General features: G+C 33.9%; 1 protein-coding gene across 1 annotated transcript in view; it reads left to right on the top strand.

The window, feature by feature from the left end:
• The first annotated feature begins 2077 nt into the window (after positions 1-2077).
• Positions 2078-23916, top strand: part of Negr1 (neuronal growth regulator 1) — an 845456-nt gene continuing 823617 nt past the window's right edge. The window contains exon 1 of the mRNA XM_074079759.1: positions 2078-2478. Coding sequence (XP_073935860.1) covers positions 2303-2478 — 176 coding nt within the window. The 5' untranslated portion in view covers positions 2078-2302. The remainder of the gene's footprint in view (positions 2479-23916) is intronic.

Below are 23916 nucleotides of genomic sequence, written 5' to 3' on the forward strand. Positions count from 1 at the left end.
ATTTTATTGATGTTTCAAAACGCGGTTGAATACTATCGCACTTTCAATTTCCGAGTCGGCTTTGAGAATTATGCCTGAATACTAATAACATCAGTAACTCCTGCTGCAAAGCTCTTGGTTAATTGCTCAGCCTGGCAGTGTTAGTTCAGCAGGGAAGGGTTGCTGGTTAGGGGCTCTTTGATCAGTTAGTCTGGGTGGTCACAGGTGATGGGAACCCTTCCCTTTCCCCATACATCCTCATACAGGGCGATAAAAATCACTGAGAACCGCTACTACCAAGCAAAACGACTCCCTGCCTGTCTCATAAAGAGCTCAGTCTGGGGAGGAAGCCCGGTGCTGACCCCTGCAGAGATTATTGCTTCAATGCGCTTTGCCAAAGGACCTTGCTAGCACTATGGAAAGCGAGTTAGTATGTGCAAGCTTTGGCTTTATTTACTTTATCCAAAGGTAGAAGGATTGGGGTTAGGCGAAGAATCTATTTTTCAAAAGCTGCTAAAGGCAGAGGGGTGCTAAAGGTAGAAGAGGGGTAGTTTATTTTTAATTACTTATTTCTCTCCACTTTACTACTTGGCTTCCCGAACTCCTCACAAAACAAGATTGGCATAACTGCTATGGACTCCAACACCGAGTCTGTCACTGAATTATAAATGGCAGGGAATAGGTAAACGATCTTGAATTTCAAAATTAGTACAAGAAGGTTAAAGGGTGGGGGAGGCAGTGTAGGGGGCACCCCCATGCCCAGCACCAGATTCTGCTCTGGGCCAGGACAGCGGCTTGCCAAATCCCGGTGAGAAGCGAAGGGGCTGCGGCGTGGAGAGCAGAGGTTGAGGCTCCGCGCCACCTAAAAGGAAGCCTGTGCAACCCAATTTTGAGGTTGTTAAAATATATAGTCCTGTGACACGTTAAACCCGATAGCTCTGCTCTGCCTTGATTCGGATGCGCTGATCATTCCGCCTGATAGGCTCAAACTGCCTATTACATAACAGGACTGCCTAGCTTTACACAATTAAAACACTTGATTGCAGTCTCTTCTCGACTCCGCATCCAGGCACCACCCGCCCGGTTCCTCCCAGCGCGCCTGCGTGCCGCGCGCCCCCGAGCCCGACGCGCACACGAGCCCCGCGCGTACTATACACTCCAGCGCTCGCTCACGCACACTCCCATGTTGACCGTGCCTTCCTCCACACTCGCACGCAAACACACTCACTCACATAACTTAATGTCAAGACCCATAGAGAATGGGCTGGCGTCCTCAATCCGTACTGGCTGCCCCAACAGACACACCAGCTGTTCTACCCAAGGCCTCACCGCCCTACATGTCCCCACTAGAAAAGGCGCCCTGCCAGCGTGCCTTCCTACTTCCAAAAAGGGGCAAAAGGAGAACTACTTGGCAGCCTGTTAACAGCGCGACCACCTAGGCAAGATTAAAAACCAAAACAACAACAAAACACAACTCACAGTCGGCGTCATGATGGCGCCGAACACAACTTGGAGGATTTTAAACTTATGGGGCCTCAGAAGGTAAACGTACTGGAGAGGGAAAGGAGAGCGCCCCTCGTCTCGCTCTATCCCATCCCTGACACAGACTTTTCTAGCAAAGCATCCTTCTAGCACTTAAGACAGTAAGGAAAACCTTAAGTCTATATGGTACATTTCTTTCCCCTTTCAGTTTGCACAATCGTGGTATACCTCTTCGTGATTTCCACCCCCCCCCCGTTTCTTTTTTCCTTTATCTTTTTTTTTTCCTTCATTGCCCCCCTCGCTGTTCCATCCTCAATCCCGGGGCGGGGTTGCTAAGGAAACGGCCGCTTGGCAACGCGCGCGAGCCCGGGGGCCGGCGGCCGCCACTGCGCCCCGCGCAGCTTCTGCTGCTGCTGCTGCTGCCGCTGCTGTTGCTGCTGCTGCGATTGCAGCCGTCGCCGCTCGCCCGGCCGCCGCCGCGCCTGCTCCCTCACTCGCCCGCACGCTCGCCTCCTCGCTAGATGGTGTGCTAGCCGCCGGAGAATTAGATACACTCCGGACGCGGCCAAAAGCAACCGAGAGGAGGTGTAGTGTGGTGCCAGGGGTGGGAGGGGAGGGAGGGAGGGACAGCGAAGACGAAGAGGAGGAGAATCAGAAAAAAAGAGAAACAACACCCAACAACTAGGAGGGGGGAAAGAAAGAAAGAGACGAAACCCACCCACCCACTCAAAAAAAAAAAAATCCTGTGGTGCACCGCCTGGTTCCCAGGAAGACTCGCCAGCACCAGGGGGTGGGGGAGTGCGAGCTGAAAGCTGCTGGAGAGTGAGCAGCCCTAGCAGGGATGGACATGATGCTCTTGGTGCAGGGTGCTTGTTGCTCGAACCAGTGGCTGGCGGCGGTGCTCCTTAGCCTGTGCTGCCTGCTACCCTCCTGCCTCCCGGCTGGACAGAGTGTGGACTTCCCCTGGGCGGCTGTGGACAACATGATGGTCAGAAAAGGGGACACGGCGGTGCTTAGGTAGGAAGAACGGCGTGTTTTTCATACTTATCTCGGTCTGTCTTTCTGTCTCTCTTTTCGACCCTCTTTGCCTTCTTTTAAACCTAGCAGTAATACTGGTGCTGCTCACTATCAAAAGACCACGTCTCAAGAAATCCAGGTGCTGATTCCTCCCAGAACCCAGACCTCTTTATACTGGGGCAGGTAGCAAGCTGGACTCGTGATGTGAAAACACTTTACTGGGAAGCCAAGTAGCCCAGGGATGAGTGAAGTGTCAGGTTTAGAAGGAGGGGCAGGTGCCACTTTGAAACTCAATTCACAAGGTCTCTGTTTTACTGTCAAGGGGTACTCTGACAAGTTTATCAGGTTTGTTTCTATTTTACTCTAGTGTATGCGACTTTTTCAAACTGCTGGGTTTCTGCTTCCATTTATTTTCTCTCTCACTTGGACACTTAGGCTCAATGTTCTTGCTTTTCAGCTTGCTTGCCTTCTTTCCTTTTACCGATTTTCCCGTTCTCTCCTTTTCCCTTCCTCTTTCCCTTTTCCATTTTCTCCTCTTTCTTACTCTCTTTGCCATCCATTAGTACTTTTTATCCTTTTTCAATTTTCCTGTTCCTTTTCTTTTTATCTTCTTTTAATTCTCAACACTGTAATTTCTGATCCACTTCTTTAACACTCTCCCAGTCTTTCTTTATCTTCTCCTCTAATTAATGTGTTTATTCTGTTTCTTGTCTTCCCTCTTTGACTCCCATTTCCCATATCCCTTTCCCCATGCTTTTTCCCATCTGTGTCACACCCACATGCATGTTCCCGCTTTCCCCCTCCAGTCCCATTTTCTCACCCTCATCAATCTTATTTTTATAAACATACTCTCTCACATCCTCACATACACACTGGCTCTTCCATGCTCTAATGACCACTTCCACGTTCATATTCTCCTTTGCTCCACACACCATCACTCATACATTCTCTCTCTCTCTCAGTTTCTCTCTCTCTCTCTCTCTCTCTCTCTCTCTCTCTCTCTCTCTCTCTCTCTCTCTCCCTCCCTCCCTCTCTGCCTTCCTCCCGCCTTCTTTCTCCCTCTCTCCCTCATGGCCCTCTCTTGGTCCCCCATTCCTTCTAACCCTCCTCTTTCTGGTCTTCAGTTTTACTCCTCCCCACACATACCTCTTTTCTTCCCTTCTGTTCCCTAAGATTGAGCATTGAAGTGGTTTGTCTTTAATGAATATCCTAGCCATCCTAGCCTGGTTTTACCCCTAAGCAACACTGCACAGTGATCTTCAGGAAACATTTCCTTTCCTGTGAAAATACAAACTGATGATCAGCAGTGCTTAGAACTAAACAAGGCTGTGCCCTGATCTTCATTTACCATGCATCGCCCCACCTACTCTACACCCCCACCTGACAGACACCTCAAATCTTCCTAAAAGATCTTCTTCCTCTCCACTGGATAATAGTTCACTTAAAAGTGTGGATTTCACAAAATCAGTGTGCATGGTAAGGTGGAAAAGAGTGGGATATATTTCTGCTTGAATCATGCAACATATTTTAAATTTAAGGATGTGGGTGTGGTATATGATTTGCACCTTTTGAAACATGCTGGAGACCAAATTTGTATTAAATACTGTTACAATCTCTAATATACACCAGTAACATGTTTTTAATAATATGTTATTTTGTTATGAATATGACTTAGTATACAAAAGTAACAATGTTTTGTTATACCATAGTAAAATAAGTTTTCATTATTGGTAGTAGTGATGAACACTTTGTCACATATAGGATATAAATTAAACTCACATTTATTCATTATATTAACTTTATTTTAGAAGTTTGAATAAGAGTGTTAAGGAAAAAATACTGCCTGCCTAGGCAGCAAATACATATTGCAGAACATGCAATATACTTCATAGTAACATATTGCTTATGTGTAGTTAGTACATTCCCATTTTCAGCCTACAGGATTTAGTAGATTACATGTCTTTTGATGATATATCCTGACATTTTGTTTTCTAGTGAACAATCAAATAAATAGTATGGTTAATTAAAATAGCAGGAGCACCTTCTACCTCCAGGAGACCTATATGTATTTCACTCATTGCTTCCAACAATGACGCTTTCCTACCCTGTGAGGACAATATCTTAGTGTTGTTGGTTTGATTCAATTCTTGTTTACTTTCTGGGCACTGTACCTCATCCATTATATGCCATATGGTAAGTTTTATAATATCTTATCTTTGGGAACTTTGGACTGATAAAACTTCTTAAATAGAATAGGATATATGTCTCTTCTAATGAGGTGTCTGACAAATTATATCTAAGAATTTTAATAAGTAATTTTTGTCACATAAAACATAAATTTTTAACAAAGCAATTTGTTGTATTCATTTTATAATTCTCTAGGAATTATTGATGAACTTTTTATATTGCCCAGCTTTTACAATAAGGTCACATTTATTTGTAAGAAATTCTCTCTCCATTAAAATGTTAAGTAGTATTAGTTATCTTTCTTGACTTCTCCTGCACCTGGTATTTGCTTTGTTCATAGATAGAGCTTGAAAGATAGATAGAGTTTAAAGACTAATAGACCGTGGCCAACTCAGGTGACATATTTTTTATCAAGAGTAAAGACTTATCTTTTATTTAATTACTTGAGTACATAAAATCATATTTGATGTTATTCTCCAATTAGAAAACAAAACTCTATCCTTCACACACCCTCTTCCCATCAAAGTATACAAATCTAGTCCTTACGTTTCACTGAATTACATGCTATCATTTATCAAGCTTTACACAGTATCTTCTCTTACAATGTTTATTGTAACATTTTCTTCAAAGTGTCTAATAAAAAGCAAATAGTGAACCAACAGTTATCAAATAACTTTAAAGTCCTGAAAGTGTAAACATGCCAGTCAGTGACAGTGACTCTGTTGCTTGTAGTTACATTAATGAAACAGAAGTTTGATACATTTCTAGCTCCTAAGTGCTGGAATGTCTGTTTTTAAGAAGAGAATCATAAGAAAACATAAAAGTTTCCCTAAGTGGAGCTATATCGCAAAGGGAATTTATTCTGTTATCTACTATCTATCATTTTATAAAAAAACTTCTCTATCTTGAATAGAAAAATTACAATAAAATTGCATTTAATAATTTCATTTTAACATCATTTCCATTTAACTCTGCCTTTAAAGATTAGCAAATAATGTTATTCACTGCTAGCTGGACTTTCTTGATAAAGTATTCAATGATGCATCTATTTAATATGGCAGCCTTTACTACCTCTGTTATTGAAACTTTCAGTTTAAGTAAATACATGAGTGTCTAAGGTACATTGTAGTTTTCTGTAAATGTGACTATTTCCATTAAGTTTATTAAATACAGACTTTGATTCTTACTTCATGTAATACATACAGTACTTTGCTCCTAACAAAACTTGTTAATCTGTGTATGGAAACATTAACTTTTCCTTCACCCTTCCAACCGCAAGTTCCTGTGTCATGGGGTGAAATAGCAAAGAACAGAAGAAGCTAGAAGCACATTGGTCACACTTTAGGACCCTCATTTTGTAGAACTGGTAAATCAAGACAAGCTTTGCCCTGGAACTATACATAAATTTCAGGTGACATTTTTCAGTCAATTGCTTTATTCTTACGTATTAACAAATACTGATGTATGAACAGGTTGAAAATGGTTAACATTCTTTTGAAAGAACACTGTGAATATCCTCATTTATTTTATTCCCCATGCCTGTTCATTTTTAAAACACATTTCATTTAAGCTAATTTCTTCAATCTGTTTTCATTCTACACTACTGTATAAATTTTATACATTTTAGCTACCTTCCTGATAAGAATTCAAAATATCCTGTTATCTGCTTGTTAGGATTTAATCAATGGAAGGAAGAGAGATTCTTTCCTTAAATGTGATATCTTCTTTTACTTTAGCAACTTTGAACACAACTCTGTCATTTTAATGATCTGGATTTAAATATAGTTATATGATATCTCACTAAGATATAGTAATCATAAGGACAACTTTTGTGTATACCATGCTGCACATTTCTACAGACATTTCTATTAGAATCCACACAACTTTTGTAGGTAGATATATAAATGAGTATGACAAGTATTCACTCTTTTTCAACAGATTTGTCCAACACATTCTACATTTTATTAGACTTACATTAATTAGTATTGATTTGAAGGGTATGGTATTGGTTATAATAAAATGAATGACTTATGTCTGAGGATTCAGAATCACCAACAACTCTAAGAATCAATTATGCTGTACTTTGAAAATATCATTGGAGATTCACATTGTCTGTTGAGTTGCTCCTACACAGTGATGCATTGCATATTCCAAATAAACTGTTTGATTATATAGGCATTTTCAATTTATAACATTAAGACATTATTTTAACACCTATATGTTTATTAAATAGTATCATGGAACAAGTACATTTAAAATTTCGAGGTTGTTTCTTTGTTTAAAATGAAGGGATAATATATTGTCCTAATAATGAATCAATTTGTTTGTTATTTTGGCAGTACTGAATTATGAACTCAGGGCTTCATGCTTGCGAGACAGGCAGTCTTACCACTTGAGCCACTATGCCAGCCATAATAATAAGTTAATTTGAAAAAAATATGTTCCAGAAAATTGAATAAAATTATATGGTTCTACTTGTATGGGTTTCCAGAACTATTCCATTAATGGTTTATATTACTTAGTGTATTAATAAACAACCACTTATTAATTGAAGAATAGCACATTTTAAAATTTTCTAGATAAATTTATTTTTGCCCAATCTTTTTAGTTCAGAATAATTGAAAAGTCAATTTGGTTGTATAAATCTTTGCACACAAGCATGTTAATGAACTACTTACTTTGAGTAGATTGGTTTTTAAATTAAACTGCTTCATTGAATACAGTAATTCTGTAATACTTGGCTTCTAAAGAATTTAGAAAAATGATAACATGATGGTCTGTCAGTCAATTGTAGGCCTGATAAGGAAGTAGTGATAGGAAGAAGAAGAACTTCATCCTTCTACCATTCTGTGCTGTTGGGATAGGAGATGGAACTAATGCCTCAGGCTGCCAAGTTTTCATGTCACCTGTCTTCTGACTGTGAATGGTTAATGTAAGGTATTTTGAGAGAAGCAAAAGCATAACAAAGTAAGAGTCCAGAGTACTTCTCTTCCTTTTTCTTTTCTTTCCACTGCCCAGCAATATTTCTGTTTCTCACTGGAACATTTTTGTGCTAGCTTTCACATAATAACTGGCTCCTGGATTTCTGTTTACTGCCTCATTCCTCCAACCTAGGAATAGTAGTAGTTTCCAGCTGCAGCTAAACACTGAGTTATCTCACCAGTGCATTTGGCCTCTCAGCACTTCCATCTTTTTTGTAATAAACTTCCCGCTTTAGGTCAACTCTGTTTTAAATATCCAGAATATTTAAGTATTACTTTCAGAGCCCTGACTGATGCATAATAAAGTAATACTTTCACTGATTTTGATCATATTTGATTGAATGACTCATCCATAGTACCAAAAACATTGCTCACCAACACTAGACGTGATGATTAGTTAAGGACGCATCATGGAATTTAAAACAATAGCATTGAAGCGTAATACAAAGATGAAAGGTGCATATATTGGGGTTATTTTCCATACAAAGATTATGGCAAGAATAATAAAACCAAGAGTATAAATATTGAACTAGCATACAACTAGATAAGCAAACTCAGAAGAAAAAATATATATAATTTTTATGACTGAAAAATAAAGAAGTTGATGAAAATATTGACAAGATTGGATAGTACTATTTTTTTTTGAATGAAGTTAAAGAGAACTAAAACTTAGAAGCTGCTTGTGGATCTATGATCAAAATGCTAAGATGATTCCTAGTGTTGCCTATTGAAATCAATAGGAATGAAAGGTCTTGTTTTGTGTAGTTTAATACCTGAGGAGCCGATCAAAGTTTGTAGCTTCTTATGAAGAATATAACCAGAATAATGCTCACAATTCAATTATTTGACTGTTGTAAGAGTTAGTCTCTCAAACCAATAACATCTTCTGATTGGAAATGTTGCTTCTAGATGATGTAAATTAAGACATCAATTAATTATTTATTACTTTAAAACATCGCTTGACTTGTATAGAAGAGGCATGAGAAGCTTCAGAAGTGTTTATTGCGTGCTGTGTATTTTTACTCTCCACCTTAAGGGTTAGATTGATGTGGCAGCCAGTGACTCACTTCTACAAAACACTTTCTGAAAGTCGTTTGTATTTGTGGCTCCAACGTAAAAAAGCAATCACCATCAAATCCTACTTTCTTTATATTTTTTCCATGCATTTTCTGGAATAGTATTAATTGAAAATCATCGTTGATAGAATTATCTTCTCTGAGGGATGCTCTAGACAAAATTTCTGAAGAGGGAGCCAATTTGAAATTCTTGGTCATTCCATTCCATCTATTTCAAGGTGTTTTGATATGTTAAAATTGTAACTGACACTTTCTATGAATATAAAAATAAAAATTGTTGCTCTATTTTCCTTAAGAGCATCATCTCACTGCCTTTTTTCTTTTATAAAGGAAATTTGAAATTGGGTTACCTTCTATTTTGTCAAATATGCTATGTTTTTCAAATAAATCAGTGAAAACAAGAACTTCTCATACAACCAAAGAGTAAAATTCCAGATTTTTCTGCATATACATAGTCATTATCTAATTGAATTTGACTTATTCTACTGTACTGTTATTGGAAGAAGTAAGATTTTAAATATTTTGCCAAATGTATTTAATGTTCTTTGATTAGAAAAATATCTGGATTTTTTTAAGTACCATAACTCTTGTTCATCTATTCCCATGGCTTTAGTACAATACCTTGCATATATGAGGGCAACAGTCACTACATTTTTAATTAATAAATCAATGAAAGTATAAGTGAAGGAATAAATATATTTGTACTTTAGTTTGTTATTTCATATTTTAATAATTGTAATGTCTTTAATACTGTATTGGATTTTCATGCTTATAGAGATTATGGACTTCTTTTATGCAATCTGTATACTAACAGTATGTCTCAGTTAACTCCTAAAAAACTTCTAGTGGCTTAACACTTGAATATTGGAAAAGTGCAGTATCTTCATTTTCAAGAAACAATCTATTAGAGGGTCTTCAAGAATATATACCGGGTACAGATGTATTTTAAAAATAAAATGTACTCTGCTAGAATATGTAAGGCATTATTTATAATCAGCTATCACTTGATTAAGCTTTCCTTCTGTGTATTTGTACATCCATGAAAATGTGTCCTGTCAAGTTCTGAGATTCATTTCTTACTGTGGATTTCAGCAGAAAATGTCTAAAACACAATAGTCTAGTTGTAAACTATTGAGATATGGTTATAACTTTAAGAAGATGTACAATTTAAATTGTGCAAGAAGACTTTTTCACTTTGCAATTACAATCTGCATATAATAGAAACAGTTCAAGAGAGCAAAATGTCTATTGTGACTTCATATATTTTGTTTCTACCTCAACTCATGGCACCCACTCTTCCCTTCCTCTAAGACTTTAATTAAATGAATTCAATAAAGATAAAAGAGGTAGAATTGGCTATTTTTTCTTTTCTGTGGACAGATCAATCACAATTTTGTAAAGTAGCCATATACACAAAGCAGAGTTTTGTGTTGTTCCAACAATCTTGGAAGAGGTAGGTCAACAGTTCTTTATAAAACACAGGGTATTGATACTAGATGATAGAATTTTAATGTGGTCATAAGGCTTTGATTTATAATGTTAAGGAGGTTATCTGTTATCATAGTGGTTTTTAAGCCACATAAGTTTTGAATCCTGACAGAGGACCTTTGATGCTCTTGAACATCCAGCTGGCATGGGAATCAGTCTCTTAATCACTTTCTCTAAAAGAGAGGGAATAGAGGAAAGGAGGAATTTGGCAGTGTTGCTCACATTAAGTGTTGCTCCTTTGAATAGAAGCCAATGCATTGTGCTTTCCAAATAGCTAGTAATTTGCTCAGTTTGAGGAAGATGTTTATAACCCTTTTCACTCCAGAGCTAAATTGTTCTTTACTGAATGTCACTAAGTCATTTGGATGGATATAGGTTCATTTCCCATATTCATGCTTCATGATAGGTTTTTGTTTTGTTTTGTTTTGTCTTATTTTTAAAATTTTTTTAGCTGTAACTACAGCCATAAAGCATTTAGAGGTTCTGTGTGACTTAAAAGTCATGGGGAAGTGTCCTCTTGTCTTCAGAAACACTTTTCCTCTCATAGCACTAAATTAAATTTGAATACCACATTTATTACATAGGGAATTTAAAAGAGCTAATCAGAGAGATCCTAAAGCTTTCCTAATTTATAGATGGAATATTTCTTATAGGGAGACATATTTAGATATATTTGATTTGTATAGAACCTTTTTTTCAAATTAATATCTTGGGTAATTGATCAGCTAAATAGAAAATGACAAATGAGATGTTAAATGTAATGTTTATCATATAATTAATGCTTAAATCCTGAATGTAGAATAAAGAAATAGAAGGAGAGAGGGAGAAAGGGAGGGAAGAAAATATGCTATACTATTTGAGTGACATGTAATCAGGTTACTTAAAACTTTAAGTTCATTGGAATGACATAAAATGAAGCACAGAAACTGTAGTATCTATAGAACTACAAAATGAGTAAATTCAATTCCTCTCATATCATTCATAAAATAATAGGAATTATCTTAAACCTATATTATTCCCATGATAAAGTAATGTACACTATTTTTGCTACAATATTGAAATTTTATTTTTAACTCAAAGATATGACTTCCTTTCAACTTACAGGTTCAATTATGTTTATTTTAAAATATGATAGCTCTACACATTGGCCTGTGATGTGGTTAGGGGTATTTTTTGGTATGTTTCATAAAGGAAAATAATATATAAATCTTTGAATAATAGGACACAAGTAAATGTCTTTGATCATGTTTTGCTTATATATCATTAATATGATATAATAGATATAAAGACCTCATAGATATGAAATATTACTTTTGCTTATGCACTAAGTGTTGCTATTGTGATTGCTTAGTTTTATTGAAATTCATAATGCTTTGAGTTGTCCAAAATAGGAATGACCATTTTGAGTTCTTTCCTCTCTACTTATGGAGTATGTAACTTTTAGCAATGATTTACCTCCTCAGCAGGACTATGTGTATTATAGGAGCAGTTTATGTAAAACAATAATACTATAAAACACACAGCAAATAATAATTTTATAACAGTTAATAATTTTAAAATATTTTTCTTCAAATTTCAACATGAAGTTAATTGACACTTCTTACCTATGTATGTGAGTATATATACTTTTGCATTTAAATCACTGTAACAATTATGTGATTCTTTGTACAATACTCATTGAATATATACCTTGCATTTTAAAGATTATATGTAATGGAAAGATGTGAATTTCTTATAATTCATAAGCCTAATAAAGAAGTGTAGTGACTACAAATATGATAGTAGAAACATACCAAAAGGGGTATTAGCTGTTAACGTGCAGATCCACAGTAAACAAATGTAGTGAAACCACAGACTTTGTGCTTAACAGATTGATGGTGATTTGATTGAATTGCCAGTTGTAAGAGAGGATTGTAACTGGGCGGTCACAGAAATTTTAAGGACATAACGGAGAAATTAAAAGACAAAAGGGAATAAGTAAGAGAGATTAGAAAGTGCAATGTGATGGCAGTGAAGGAGTCAGAAGGTGAAGATTAGCATTGTGATAGAGTTTAGAATGGAAGATGATATAGATAACTGGCTGCAACATTGGAATAATAGATAAGTGGTTTGACTTTTTAAAATAATCAATTCTTGATTATGTTGTTTTAGCAAATAATTGTCCAGGTTTAAGTTCACCCTATAGTTCCTTAAGTCACTTATATGTTTCAAATACATGTACAGTACAGAGATAGCACTTGTGGGCAAGAATTTCTCTATACATAACCATTTTATCCATAGACATGGTGAGTACAAACTCAGAAGTCATGCTCTGCATGCTTGCTCTAATTCTGCTTATAAGATCATGTGTGTACATTATTGCAAACCCTTAAAAGAACATTGCATATTATTATTTAATAGAATATGTTTAATAAATGATCAAAACCTTGAACTGCTTTTTAAAATTGTTTCCTTGGGGGTGATTTTATTTTTTCATCCATTTTATAGTTTTTCCATAGATAATATATTCATTCAGTCATTCATTCATTTCCAACATATTTTTTATCAAGTCTCTATAATGTGTAGCTAAATGAATCATTTCAAACAGTTTTAGATCTAGGGTTTTCTGTTTGCTTCTAATAACTTGTGAGTCTTACCTACTTTAAATTTAAGGTAGATTTCTGATACTGTGAAGAGAAGAGGTAATTTGAACAAGTGATTGACCACTCCATTCATCTTGTATCCACATCCACTTTTTTTGTTCATTTATTCATATGTGCATATATTATTTGGGCCATTTCTCCTCCCTGCCCCTGCCCCCTCCATCACCCCCCCACCCCCACTTCCAGCAGAACCTGTTCTGCCCTTTTCTCCAATTTTGTTGAAGAGAAGACACAAGCAATAATAAGAAAGACAAAGCGTTTTTGCTAGTTGAGATAAGGATAGCTATACAGAGAGATTCCTAGCATTGCTTCCATGCACAAGTGTGTTACAACTCAAGTTGATTCATCTCTACCTAACCTTTTCACTAGTTTCTGATCACCTTCCCATATTGACCTCTGTTGCTTTAAGGTTTCTGTATTAGTTCCTCTCTAGTAGGGACATCAAACACTTTTCAGATTCTTTTTTTTTCTACACTTGAGCTGCTTTGTGTTCATACTGTCCTCTCTTTAGTACTTTCATACAAAGTTCCCCAACATTTATTTTCATCTTTTGACGTATTCTGAACTTCTGTTAGAATGGAAACCTTCTTGCCATTGTAATGTGCTTCTTCTAGAATGCTAAGCTATTCTCAATATATTGCATTATTATTTTTCTTGTTGAAATAATACATGTAAGGAAGACTTCATAATTGCCACCAGATACTCTATTTGACCAGCAATGCAAATGGTATTTGCAGTTCTTCTATAAACAATTCTTCAATGAAATAGCACTTCATTCCTTTTTTCACTTAATTTGCTGAACTATTTTTATCCTCCCAGCACTATGGAATGGATGACACTTCTTTGTAATTTCTGTAATTGGTGAATTGGTTTTCCAGTTTATCCTTAGATATTCCAAAACTTTTCTTCATATTTGATACATATAATCAGTTGGATTCTGGCAGACAATATGTTGCCATTTCTATATCATCTAGCTTTAAGTAGCAAACAATGTGAAAAATATTTCTGTGAGGAAATCACTAAAATGCAAGTGCTTTTTGATGTTTTTCATTCCATTACAAACCCTCTTCACCTTTGTTCTTCCATATAAGAATATTTGACTCATAATTGCCTGTACAATCCTGAATGTATTTGTCATTTGTTTTTTACTTCAGCTATTTAAGTATATGTGTTTGTGATTGGACCCTTAAAAAACAGTGGCATATTTATTTGAATCATTGCAAAAAGTGGGATAGGCAAGCTGATAAAGATTAATGACCTCACTGTAAAATGGGCTAATTATAATACCTACCCTATATGTTTTAAGAATTAATTGACATAAGGTTTGTAAACTCTGTAACATCATATTTGGTATAACATAAACAATAAATAAATGTTATCTGTTATGGTGATTTTTACAAATATTTACAATAATTTTCATTAATATTAGATGTAATTAGTTGACAGCAGCCAAAATCAAAAGTCTCTGGTAATGTAATTACTTTTATAACCTCCAGAATGCTTCATAGATTTGTGGATGTTGATTATTCTTTATTTCAGCTAAGACCTCTTGCTATTTTCCTATCTTTATTGGGTCTCTATTCCAATCACCAACTGATTTTCTGAAAACAGTTTCAGTGATTTCCAAGTTCTATCCATTCTTTAAATTTAGCTCAATGCTATCTGTTCATATCCTTAAGTTTATACAAACCACATACAAGCATATTCACAAATTTATTTACCAAGTACCAAGGCCAATTATAGTGTACCAGTGTTGTAGTTAACAAAACACATTTAGTGAATAAAAAAAAAATTCCTTCCTTTTTTTTTTTTTTTTTTTTTTTGTGCTGGGGTTTGAACTTAGGGCCTACACCTTCAACCACTGCACCAGTCCTTTTTTTTTGTGATGGGTTTTTACGAGGTAGGGCTTCACAAACTATTTGCCAGTACTGGCTTTGAACCATCATCCTCCTCATCTCTGTCTCCTGAGTAGGTAGGATTACTGGTGTGAGCCATTGGTGCCTGGCCAGGTTTAGTTATTTATATACATGTTTTATAAAAGACTTCTACACAGGGTTGGCACTTAGAAATCTCTTTGCAGAAAGGCATACACTAGCACCCCATTAAGCAATTTTTCATCCCATGGTTTCAGTTACTTGTGATCAATGGTGATCCAAAATTATTAAATGGAAAATTTTAGAAGTAAACAATTCTTACTTTTTAAATTGTTTACCATTCTGGGAAGTACCATGAACTTTTGCACTGTCCTGCTACTTCTTTCCCAGGAATCAAATTATCCTTTTGCACAGTGTATCCATGTTGTATGCACTACCTCCCAACTAGTCACTTAATAGCCTAAAATATACTGTTCTTTTTTCTTATAAGCCAAGGTTTAATGCATCCACTGAGGGTTGTACAGTGTACCCTCTGCAGATAGTTGAAAGCTACTATCAGTTAATCTACAAAATACTTGTTTTACTCATAAATTTTACTTGACAATATATCAACATACATATGCATATTTAGATTCAGATTACATTTACTTATGATACATGTTTAGTTTGAGAATATGCCTACTTATAGACATAGATTTTAAATGTGTTGCTATAATTTATTATTAAAATTAGTTTTCACAGATGGCATTTGAAATATATGTGCATCTACATCTTCATTTCTTAGTGTTCATTTTTATGTTACATCAGTCACACTTGAGAAATGTTGTAAAGTTAGGGATATGGTTTTCTTATACATATTTTGCCACACCCCAGAAAATATTAATATTGAGAACATTATTACAAAACAATAACACAAATGTAAAATAACCTCACCAAAGATATCTCAGAGTTTAAGAAATGAGTTGTGTACTTTAAAAAATACAATGCCAGCTAAAATAGTTTGGGGGACTTGATTAAATGAAGTTACTTAAAAACTAAAGAACATGGTTTTGTTTACTTCCCCTAATGTTTTGAGTTGAGGATCATTATATAAGACATCACAAGTGGGAAGAATTAAATTCCAATTATAAAGAAACAAATAAATTTCAGAATTAGAGAATTTTCTTGAATATTGTGCAATAATGATGATAATATCTATGTTTTCTATAGCCTAGTAAGAAAATTACTTTTAGATCCATAAAATTGGAAAACAATCTCACTGGAGGTTTGCCAAGTATTTTGTAGGTTCCTAGTAGGTATATTTAATTCTAGCTGCTTCAAAAATTTAAGAAAAAACTTCTTAGTTTGGTTGTAGAAATAAGGAAATTTTGGTTTCTGGTGTGCCCCATTTATAATTATTATTCAAGGAAATATTCAATGAATTGTTTATTGATTGTATTGCATTTCCTTGACAGCTTGAACTACTCTTAAGTATTGACTTGTTATACCATAGTAAGTTCATGATGCGCTTCAGCATTACAGTGAGCTCTCTTTTTTATTGTTGTGCTGGGTAGAGGTATACTATAACATTTACAAAGGCTCTGACCAATATATCAATTATATTATGCTTGGTATAATGAATCCTTAATTGTTAAATTGAGTATTTGCAATTTAAATATTTCCTTAGAGAAAAATGCAAAGGAGGAAGTTTGGTGTGTTCTACTATTAAATAGAAACACTGAAACTGATTGACTTGTAGAATCATGAAACTAATTAAAATTAAAGACCAAACTGTCTCCTTAATAAAAGATTCAATTTATTATCTGTTTTAATGATTTTCATTTGGCATCAGCAAATATGTTGATGGTCAAACAGGCAGATAGCTATCATCAGTCATACATAATTAAAACACAAAGATTTTCCAAGATTATAGAGTTAAGTGTAGCCTAGGGAAAAAAATCCACCATGTGAAATATACATAAATTGGTAGTAGTGTTGTAAACTTTTCACTAAGAAGAAAATGGTAAATACATACCTATTGAACTTTTTAATGAAGAAATGAAAATTAAATGAGTACTTAAAAATTTACTCAGCACAGTAGTTTATGATAAATATTAAATTACTTGCATAAAATAATCTTAGGACAAAATTGTGTGAAATAATTCTTGCTAAGATATTTTCTATCTACAGAAAATTGGCCTTTAGTATAATTCTTAACTTTTTTCTATGTTCAAGAGAAAATTTTCTAAGAAGAAATTAAATAATGGCATTTTAAATATGATTATTATTGAGAAAGTTTTTTCATTATCTAACATTTTATGCTGGTCAGTAGGGCAATATTTTCTGTCATTAAAAGTAATTGATCCAAGTACATTATATACATGCATGAAAGTATCATAAAGAAACTCATTATTTCTACAATTGATACACTCTAATGTGAAAAGTAATTCATCCATTTCAATAAATACTGCTCTATAAATATTTGGCTTACATATACAGTATTTTACTTTGAATAATAATAGGAAGTTTAGGAAAATCAAAAACAAAAATTACAATCACTAAAATATATTTAATAACTTTTGGTCATTAGATTTCTATATCTTAGAAACTTCAATATAAAACCTTTAGCATTTTAATAATATTAAATAAATGAAATGATACAATAAAATAATCCAAGTAAATGGAAATGAAGTTATGATGGTAAATATGTCTCATAAACTTCAAATTCAAATATAAGAATATTTCATCCTTTTCTAATATTTGTATTTTTACATGTTGTAATATTTATATGTTCTCTTACTTAAATATCACAATAGGCTTATGAGAAAAATCAGGGCAAGTGTTAATATTCCAGGTTTGTAGATTAATTAACATAGGCATAGATATTTAAAGCCTTTCTTGGTTATTAGCAACAAATGTATTTTATAAACCTCAAAGCTTAGAGAACTCAGTCTGAGTTCTTGTTTTATGCAATTTGCTTCATATTACTGGTTTTAAAACATAAAATACTCATAGTGACATGTTAGTCTCCATATTGCATAGACCTGTCATAGTTAGTGTTACCTCTAATTTCCAGGGCCAGTGTTTTTCATTTTGTGCTTCATTTCTTGTCATGCTTTACTCCCTTACACTGACTGTTCACTGAGCAAACAAGAAAAAGACCTAAGAAAAATGCCATATGAGAAGAAAATTTGGGAAAGAATGACGTAATGAAAATTACTTTCTTTTCCCATCATTATACCATTGCCTTTCCTTTTTGCTATTGTCCTCTCTCTCTCTCTCTCTCTCTCTCTCTCTCTCTCTCTCTCTCTCTCTCTCTCTCTCTCTCTCTCTCTCTCTCTCCTTGATGCCTTTTTCTTTCCTTTACCCTAAATCCAAAAGCAGAAAATACCAGGAGAGAGTAAATATCTATTAATGCTGGTTCTTCATATAATTATACAGTGGAGAAATTTCGTTCCCACTACACTGCACTTAACAGATAAGAAGTTTAAGAGAGATAATTTTTTGCAGAAAAATATAACCATAACCCCATAATTTAAGAGAGAGGAACAGAAGCTATTTAAGTATACAGAATTTTAACTGCTACAGATTATCCATTTAATTCCTTTCATCAGAGATTTTTACAGATTATTTAAGGCTGCTTTAATTAAGCATATATTTATGTTGGCCACAGATTTTTCTTCTCATTTTGGATAAAAAAAACTACTTGATTTTAAAAAGCACATAATCATCCCTCTTGGAGAAATAAAATATCAGATGTTCATAAGAAGCCTCCAAAACTGAATATAGCACTTTAATCCCTGTTGATAAGAATTTTCCAAATAGTCTCTATCTACACAATACTAATGTATCTTCATGACATTAATACAACAACAAAGAAAATAAAGAAATCAAGAGAAAGAAAAAACTCTCTTAGAACTGACCTATATTGGATCTACATTCTATTTCCTCTAAAAAGTTCTATCTGGTGCCCACATAATATACGTGAGCTTCTCTTTAATACAACTCTAAATTTACCTTCCTGTTAGTTGAATTCAAAGATTAGCAGTCATTTAAAATATAGTATGATGAGAAAGAATCTTGTAAAAATACAGTTGAATTACTTGAAAATAATAAAAGCAATAGTTAAAAACAATTATGTTTAGGTAGATGTTAATGGCATAGCTATACAAAATATTTGTAAGAAGATAATTAAAATCCATTTGCACTCTACACTCAGATTGTTTCATAAATGTCTTCCAATTCTCACTTTATTTTGAAGAACTGAAATTGAAATTATTTTAATGTTTGATGGGAACAGAATAAATATAGTACAATAAAGACAGCATGGAACTTCAGTCTAAAGTCCTACTTTTTTTTTCAGTGTGTGTTGGGTGGGGGCAACTGGGGTGTAAACTCAGGGCTCCATGCTTGCAAAGAAAGCACTAAAGACTTTGAGCCATACCTCCACTGCATTTTGTTCTGGTTATTATGGACATGGGAGTCTCTTCAACTTTTTGCCCAGGTTGGCCTTAAGCTGTGATCTTCCTGGTGTCAGTCCCCCAATTAGTTAGGATTACAGGCTTGAGCTATCAGCACCAAGCACTCTTACTTAATAACAGAACATATTGGCCATATCTTTTAAAACTGGTGTAGGAGCGTGTATTTGCATACTTTAAGTGAAAATGAAATGTTTAGGATATGCATATAATTAATTTTTTATTTAAGTAACTTACATGATCATCTCATCTTTCAAAATATTCTGTAAAAGTATATAATCTGGTGAAATTTTTAGGAAGCTAGTATCTTCAAATAATGTAACCCTAAACAAACATCTTATTCATGAAAAGGAACTAAAATAGCTTTTTTTTTTTATGGTACTGGAGTTTGAATTCAGGGCCTCAGGCTCTTTTATTCCTTGAGCCACTCTTCCAGCCCCTTAAAATAGCATTTTAAACTTGATATGTATGAAGAGTAGAAGAGACTATATGCCTCATGATCTTTGGTGGATGCTGATAATCAAGATTGATTAATATAGCTAATATTTTTGAGCACTTACTATATGAGAGCATTATATTAGATGACTGGAGTCCATTAGAAAAACAGAAAACAAAAGCAAAACCCTTTCTCATAAAGCTGATGTACTGTAAGATAAAACTATGGAAATAGATAATCAAAACAACCGCAAAGAAAACAGAATTCCTGACAATGAAAAATGTAATGATCCCTTACAGTTCTACTAGTCTGTTCCAACTGGGTGTCTTCTAATACTACAAAACAAGCCAATTTATTTGAACGTGTGCTTCAAGAGACTTTTAGAATTTGGGGAACTACAACCACATCTCCTACTCCATACACTTCATAGACACCATTATTTTCACTAATAGTATCACACTTCATTTCCCAGCATGACAGTAGGTAAGTGAAGTATCATTCTAAGGTCTTTCTTGTTACTAACATCTTAATGTAGAAGGCACTTCTCAGAGATCCTGCCCTGCCACAGAATCAAGAAATCAAATATTGATGTGGATCATTCCCATCCAATGCACTCTTAGAAGATCATGTTTATAAGCCATCTCCCACAACTTTTCTGTAAGAGTAGAGACTTTGCACACTTTGTGTCAAACAGTAACAAAATGATGTCTGATCCAGTTAGTGATCAGTAAAGTTTTGTTAACAGAAAAAAAGTTTCAGGATGAGTTTATTTTTTCATTGTAAAGCTTCTCAGCATTTAGTACCATATTAAATAATAATTTTGCCAAATATGTAGTTTAACAAATATATACTTTTAACAAACCTGTTTAATCTTAGGGTATTTTTTTCTGAGATGATCTCAAACCAGTATTCTGCATAATATACTTTGAGAAACATTAATACATTTGAAGATTTGCCTATATTTTAATTAAAAACATGAAGGGAATATGAATGTTTATAGCATATCATGTGGTCCTAATATAATATTTGTCTCGAAGTTCATAATGAACTTAAATAATGACAAATACAAATATTTAAAAGGTAGTAGAAAAGCTACATATTTTCATGACCTCACCCTTTAGTTCTAGTGAATGTCATTATTTAGTTATCTATTTTGGCTTCTACTAATTGTGAGTACTTCTTGTTCACTTTTGACATTGCTCTAAAATACATATATCTTCCTCCATGGATAAAATATTCAAATGACATTTTCATAGCATACTTACATGTGATTCTTCTAAAGCATATCTCACGGTATGATACAAATAAATCCATCATCTTATATTTATATCTAGAATCTTTCAGAACTATTTGTGCAGACAAGGTCAAACATTTTATGTTTAATCTTCTTACACTTTAATTTTAAAAATCTGTAAGAATTGTTTTAATTATATTTTGCTTCCAAACTTTAAAAAAATCATTTCACTGTTCAGAAAGGAATATAATTATCCATTGTACATGTCGGTTTTTAAGAATGTTGGTTTCCTTACAGTATGAGGAAATTCTGAATTTAATTTAATTAAAACATTATAATCTAATACTCATCTTGACATTTGCAACAACATCCATTGGGCCAGTTAGCTTGAGGAGTACCTTACAAAGCAACAGAAGAATATTGTAATGCACCTCTAAAGTTAATTGCTTTGTCTTGAATCATAAATTTGCTCCCAATTTTATGTGTCTTTTGACAAATTGCTTATCTTATTCTGTGCCAATAGTGCTTATTTTGTTGTAAAGATATATTCATATAAAGTTTATATATTACTTAAAACAGTGTCTGGATCACCACAAGTAATTAGTAAATATTAGAAAATTATTACGTGTTTGTTCATGTACATCATAAAATTTAACAGGTTAAAAGAATTTCATAGTTTAAAAAAAAAAAACCTTTCATACAAATTGGCCTTACTAATTCACAATCAAATCTCGATGTTGGATGATACCAAGGAAGGATAATTTCTCTATACTATGTAAACTTCCTTTGGAAGGAAGTATAAATTTTAAGCTATCAGATTTCAGTTAGAGTCTCACTTCCTAGCCATTTTGACTTAAAGCAATTTACACATCCTCTCAAAGCAATCATGGATAAAGCAGGGATGAGTCCATAGTTTTTAGGGTTGCTCTAAGGATCCCTGAGAAGTTACATAGCACACTCAGAGCATGGTTCAACACATAGTGAATGTTGGATAAGTTTTGCTATTATTATAATTGTGAAATAGATAATTATTTTAGAAAATCATTTTAATTAAAAAAGGAAACATACAAAAAAAGATATGTAACAAAATTGGAAGAATTACTATTGAGAACTGAGGAATAAGAACAATAAAAGAGGTAAGCATTAACAAAATCTAAAATTTGCCCATGAAGCTTTTTATTTTCACTCAAAATATCTATTTAATTTCTGTTATGAACCAAGTACCTTTCTAGGTGTTGCAAATTCAGCTGTGAATCCTTTTTTTTTTTTGCTTTCCTTTATTGTTATGTTGGGTGAGGATACATTGTGGCATTTACAAAGGTTCTTACAATGTATCAAATACATCATACTTGAAAGATAGAACTACTTACAAGTATAGGCATTTTCTGTACTTCATTACTGTCAAAGAACACTTCTAAGCTTTCTTCATGTTTGTGGTCTTAAATTGGTCCATCTAATAGACATGATACATAACTGTTAGAAGAATGTAATGAGATGTATTTTCTCCATACCTATGCTCTCTTTCCATAATACACTAGGAAGCTTTACTGTCACGGTGATATAATAAAACAGTAAACATTTTTCCATCTCGTAGATGGGATAAAACTGTCTAGTTTTGATCTGTAACCTTTAAATACTACAAACTAGCATAATTTTGATGATGGCTTAATGGCCAAAAACATGTTTTCAAATGCCACAAGGAGGCAAGATTTGACTATACAGGGCAATGGGTGAGTGAGGAACAAATAGTAAGTGTATTTCTGTTCATTAATGGAGAACAGGAGAGACAGTGGTATTAAGAAGGGGTCTGTCCCTTTTCAGTGTTGTCTAGGTTCATACCTACTTCATGCGCATCTGTAAACCATATTTCCAGGAAGCTAGCTAATTCTCTATTGTATCCTCAGCACCTAACACACTACCTGAGTGAAAGTGACTACCACTGAACTGAAGAGAATTGAATTATAATCCAAGTATCTTTGTACTTTTCTAATGCTAATCTTTTTGACTTGATAAATGCTGACAAACTCTATGCTGTAAACTTTGGTTTGATAACACCACATATTTGCTCAAATCACATGATGCAAACAGGAAAACAAAAAATTTTTTTTAATGTATTGGAGTAAAATAGCTTAGAAGTCAGCAGAAAGACATATTTTATATGAGTTAACCTTTTTAAAGAACTTTCATAATTTATTCTTCCTCTTGATCATCAGAACAGCTCAATGAAATTTGTGGGGAGAGCAGTGAAGTAAGAAAATAAAATAGTAAAGGACATGTAGTTATTCAGTAAGCAACTTAAAATAAGATTTTTTGCTCCTAATACATTCTATTCATGAAAACAAAACTATAACAGGTGAATTTTAGTACTTTCATATGTAGGTTAATCCATTTGAAATTTAATATAACAAATTGTTTTCCAGTTATAAGATATTTAGCCACTGTTCTTTATCCTTTTCAATTTTTTATGTTCCAAAAAATTAAGAACTTACATTCTATATATTTGCTTCACATATATTCCAAATTTATATTACAGATAATAATTTAAGTAATTGTCCTTTGGGCTTCCAGGTCATAGATAATTTTATTTCATAAATGCTCTGAGCTTATTTTTGTATAGTTTATCTCTTCTTTCTACTTACATTTTTTACTCTAAAAGAGTGGTAATGAAACATTTTAGAACCATACTTGTTTGTGATAATTTTAATGATACTGGGGGTTAAGGTTGGTGAATATTTGTGTATTCACAGGACCATCATATACCTCTAAAAACTCATTCCAGAGTTTTCCAAATTTAGCATGACTGATGTATTTTGAGCCACATAATTCTTTGTTGTGGGACCTGTCCTGCATTTGCAGGATATTTGTTTGGCAGTATTCTTCATCCACTTGATAACAGAAGCACCCATTCCTGAATACCTAATTAGTACCCAGTTTTTGTCAAATGACTCATTGTAGGCAAAATCACTAACTACTTAGTCTTCACCCAATGAAACTTGACTCATGGACCACACATTTTAAAACCCACATGAGCAGAAATTTTGGACAGATTGATTTGCATCCTAT

Source organism: Castor canadensis, chromosome 7, assembly GCF_047511655.1.
Source record: "Castor canadensis chromosome 7, mCasCan1.hap1v2, whole genome shotgun sequence".
NCBI lineage: Eukaryota > Metazoa > Chordata > Mammalia > Rodentia > Castoridae > Castor > Castor canadensis.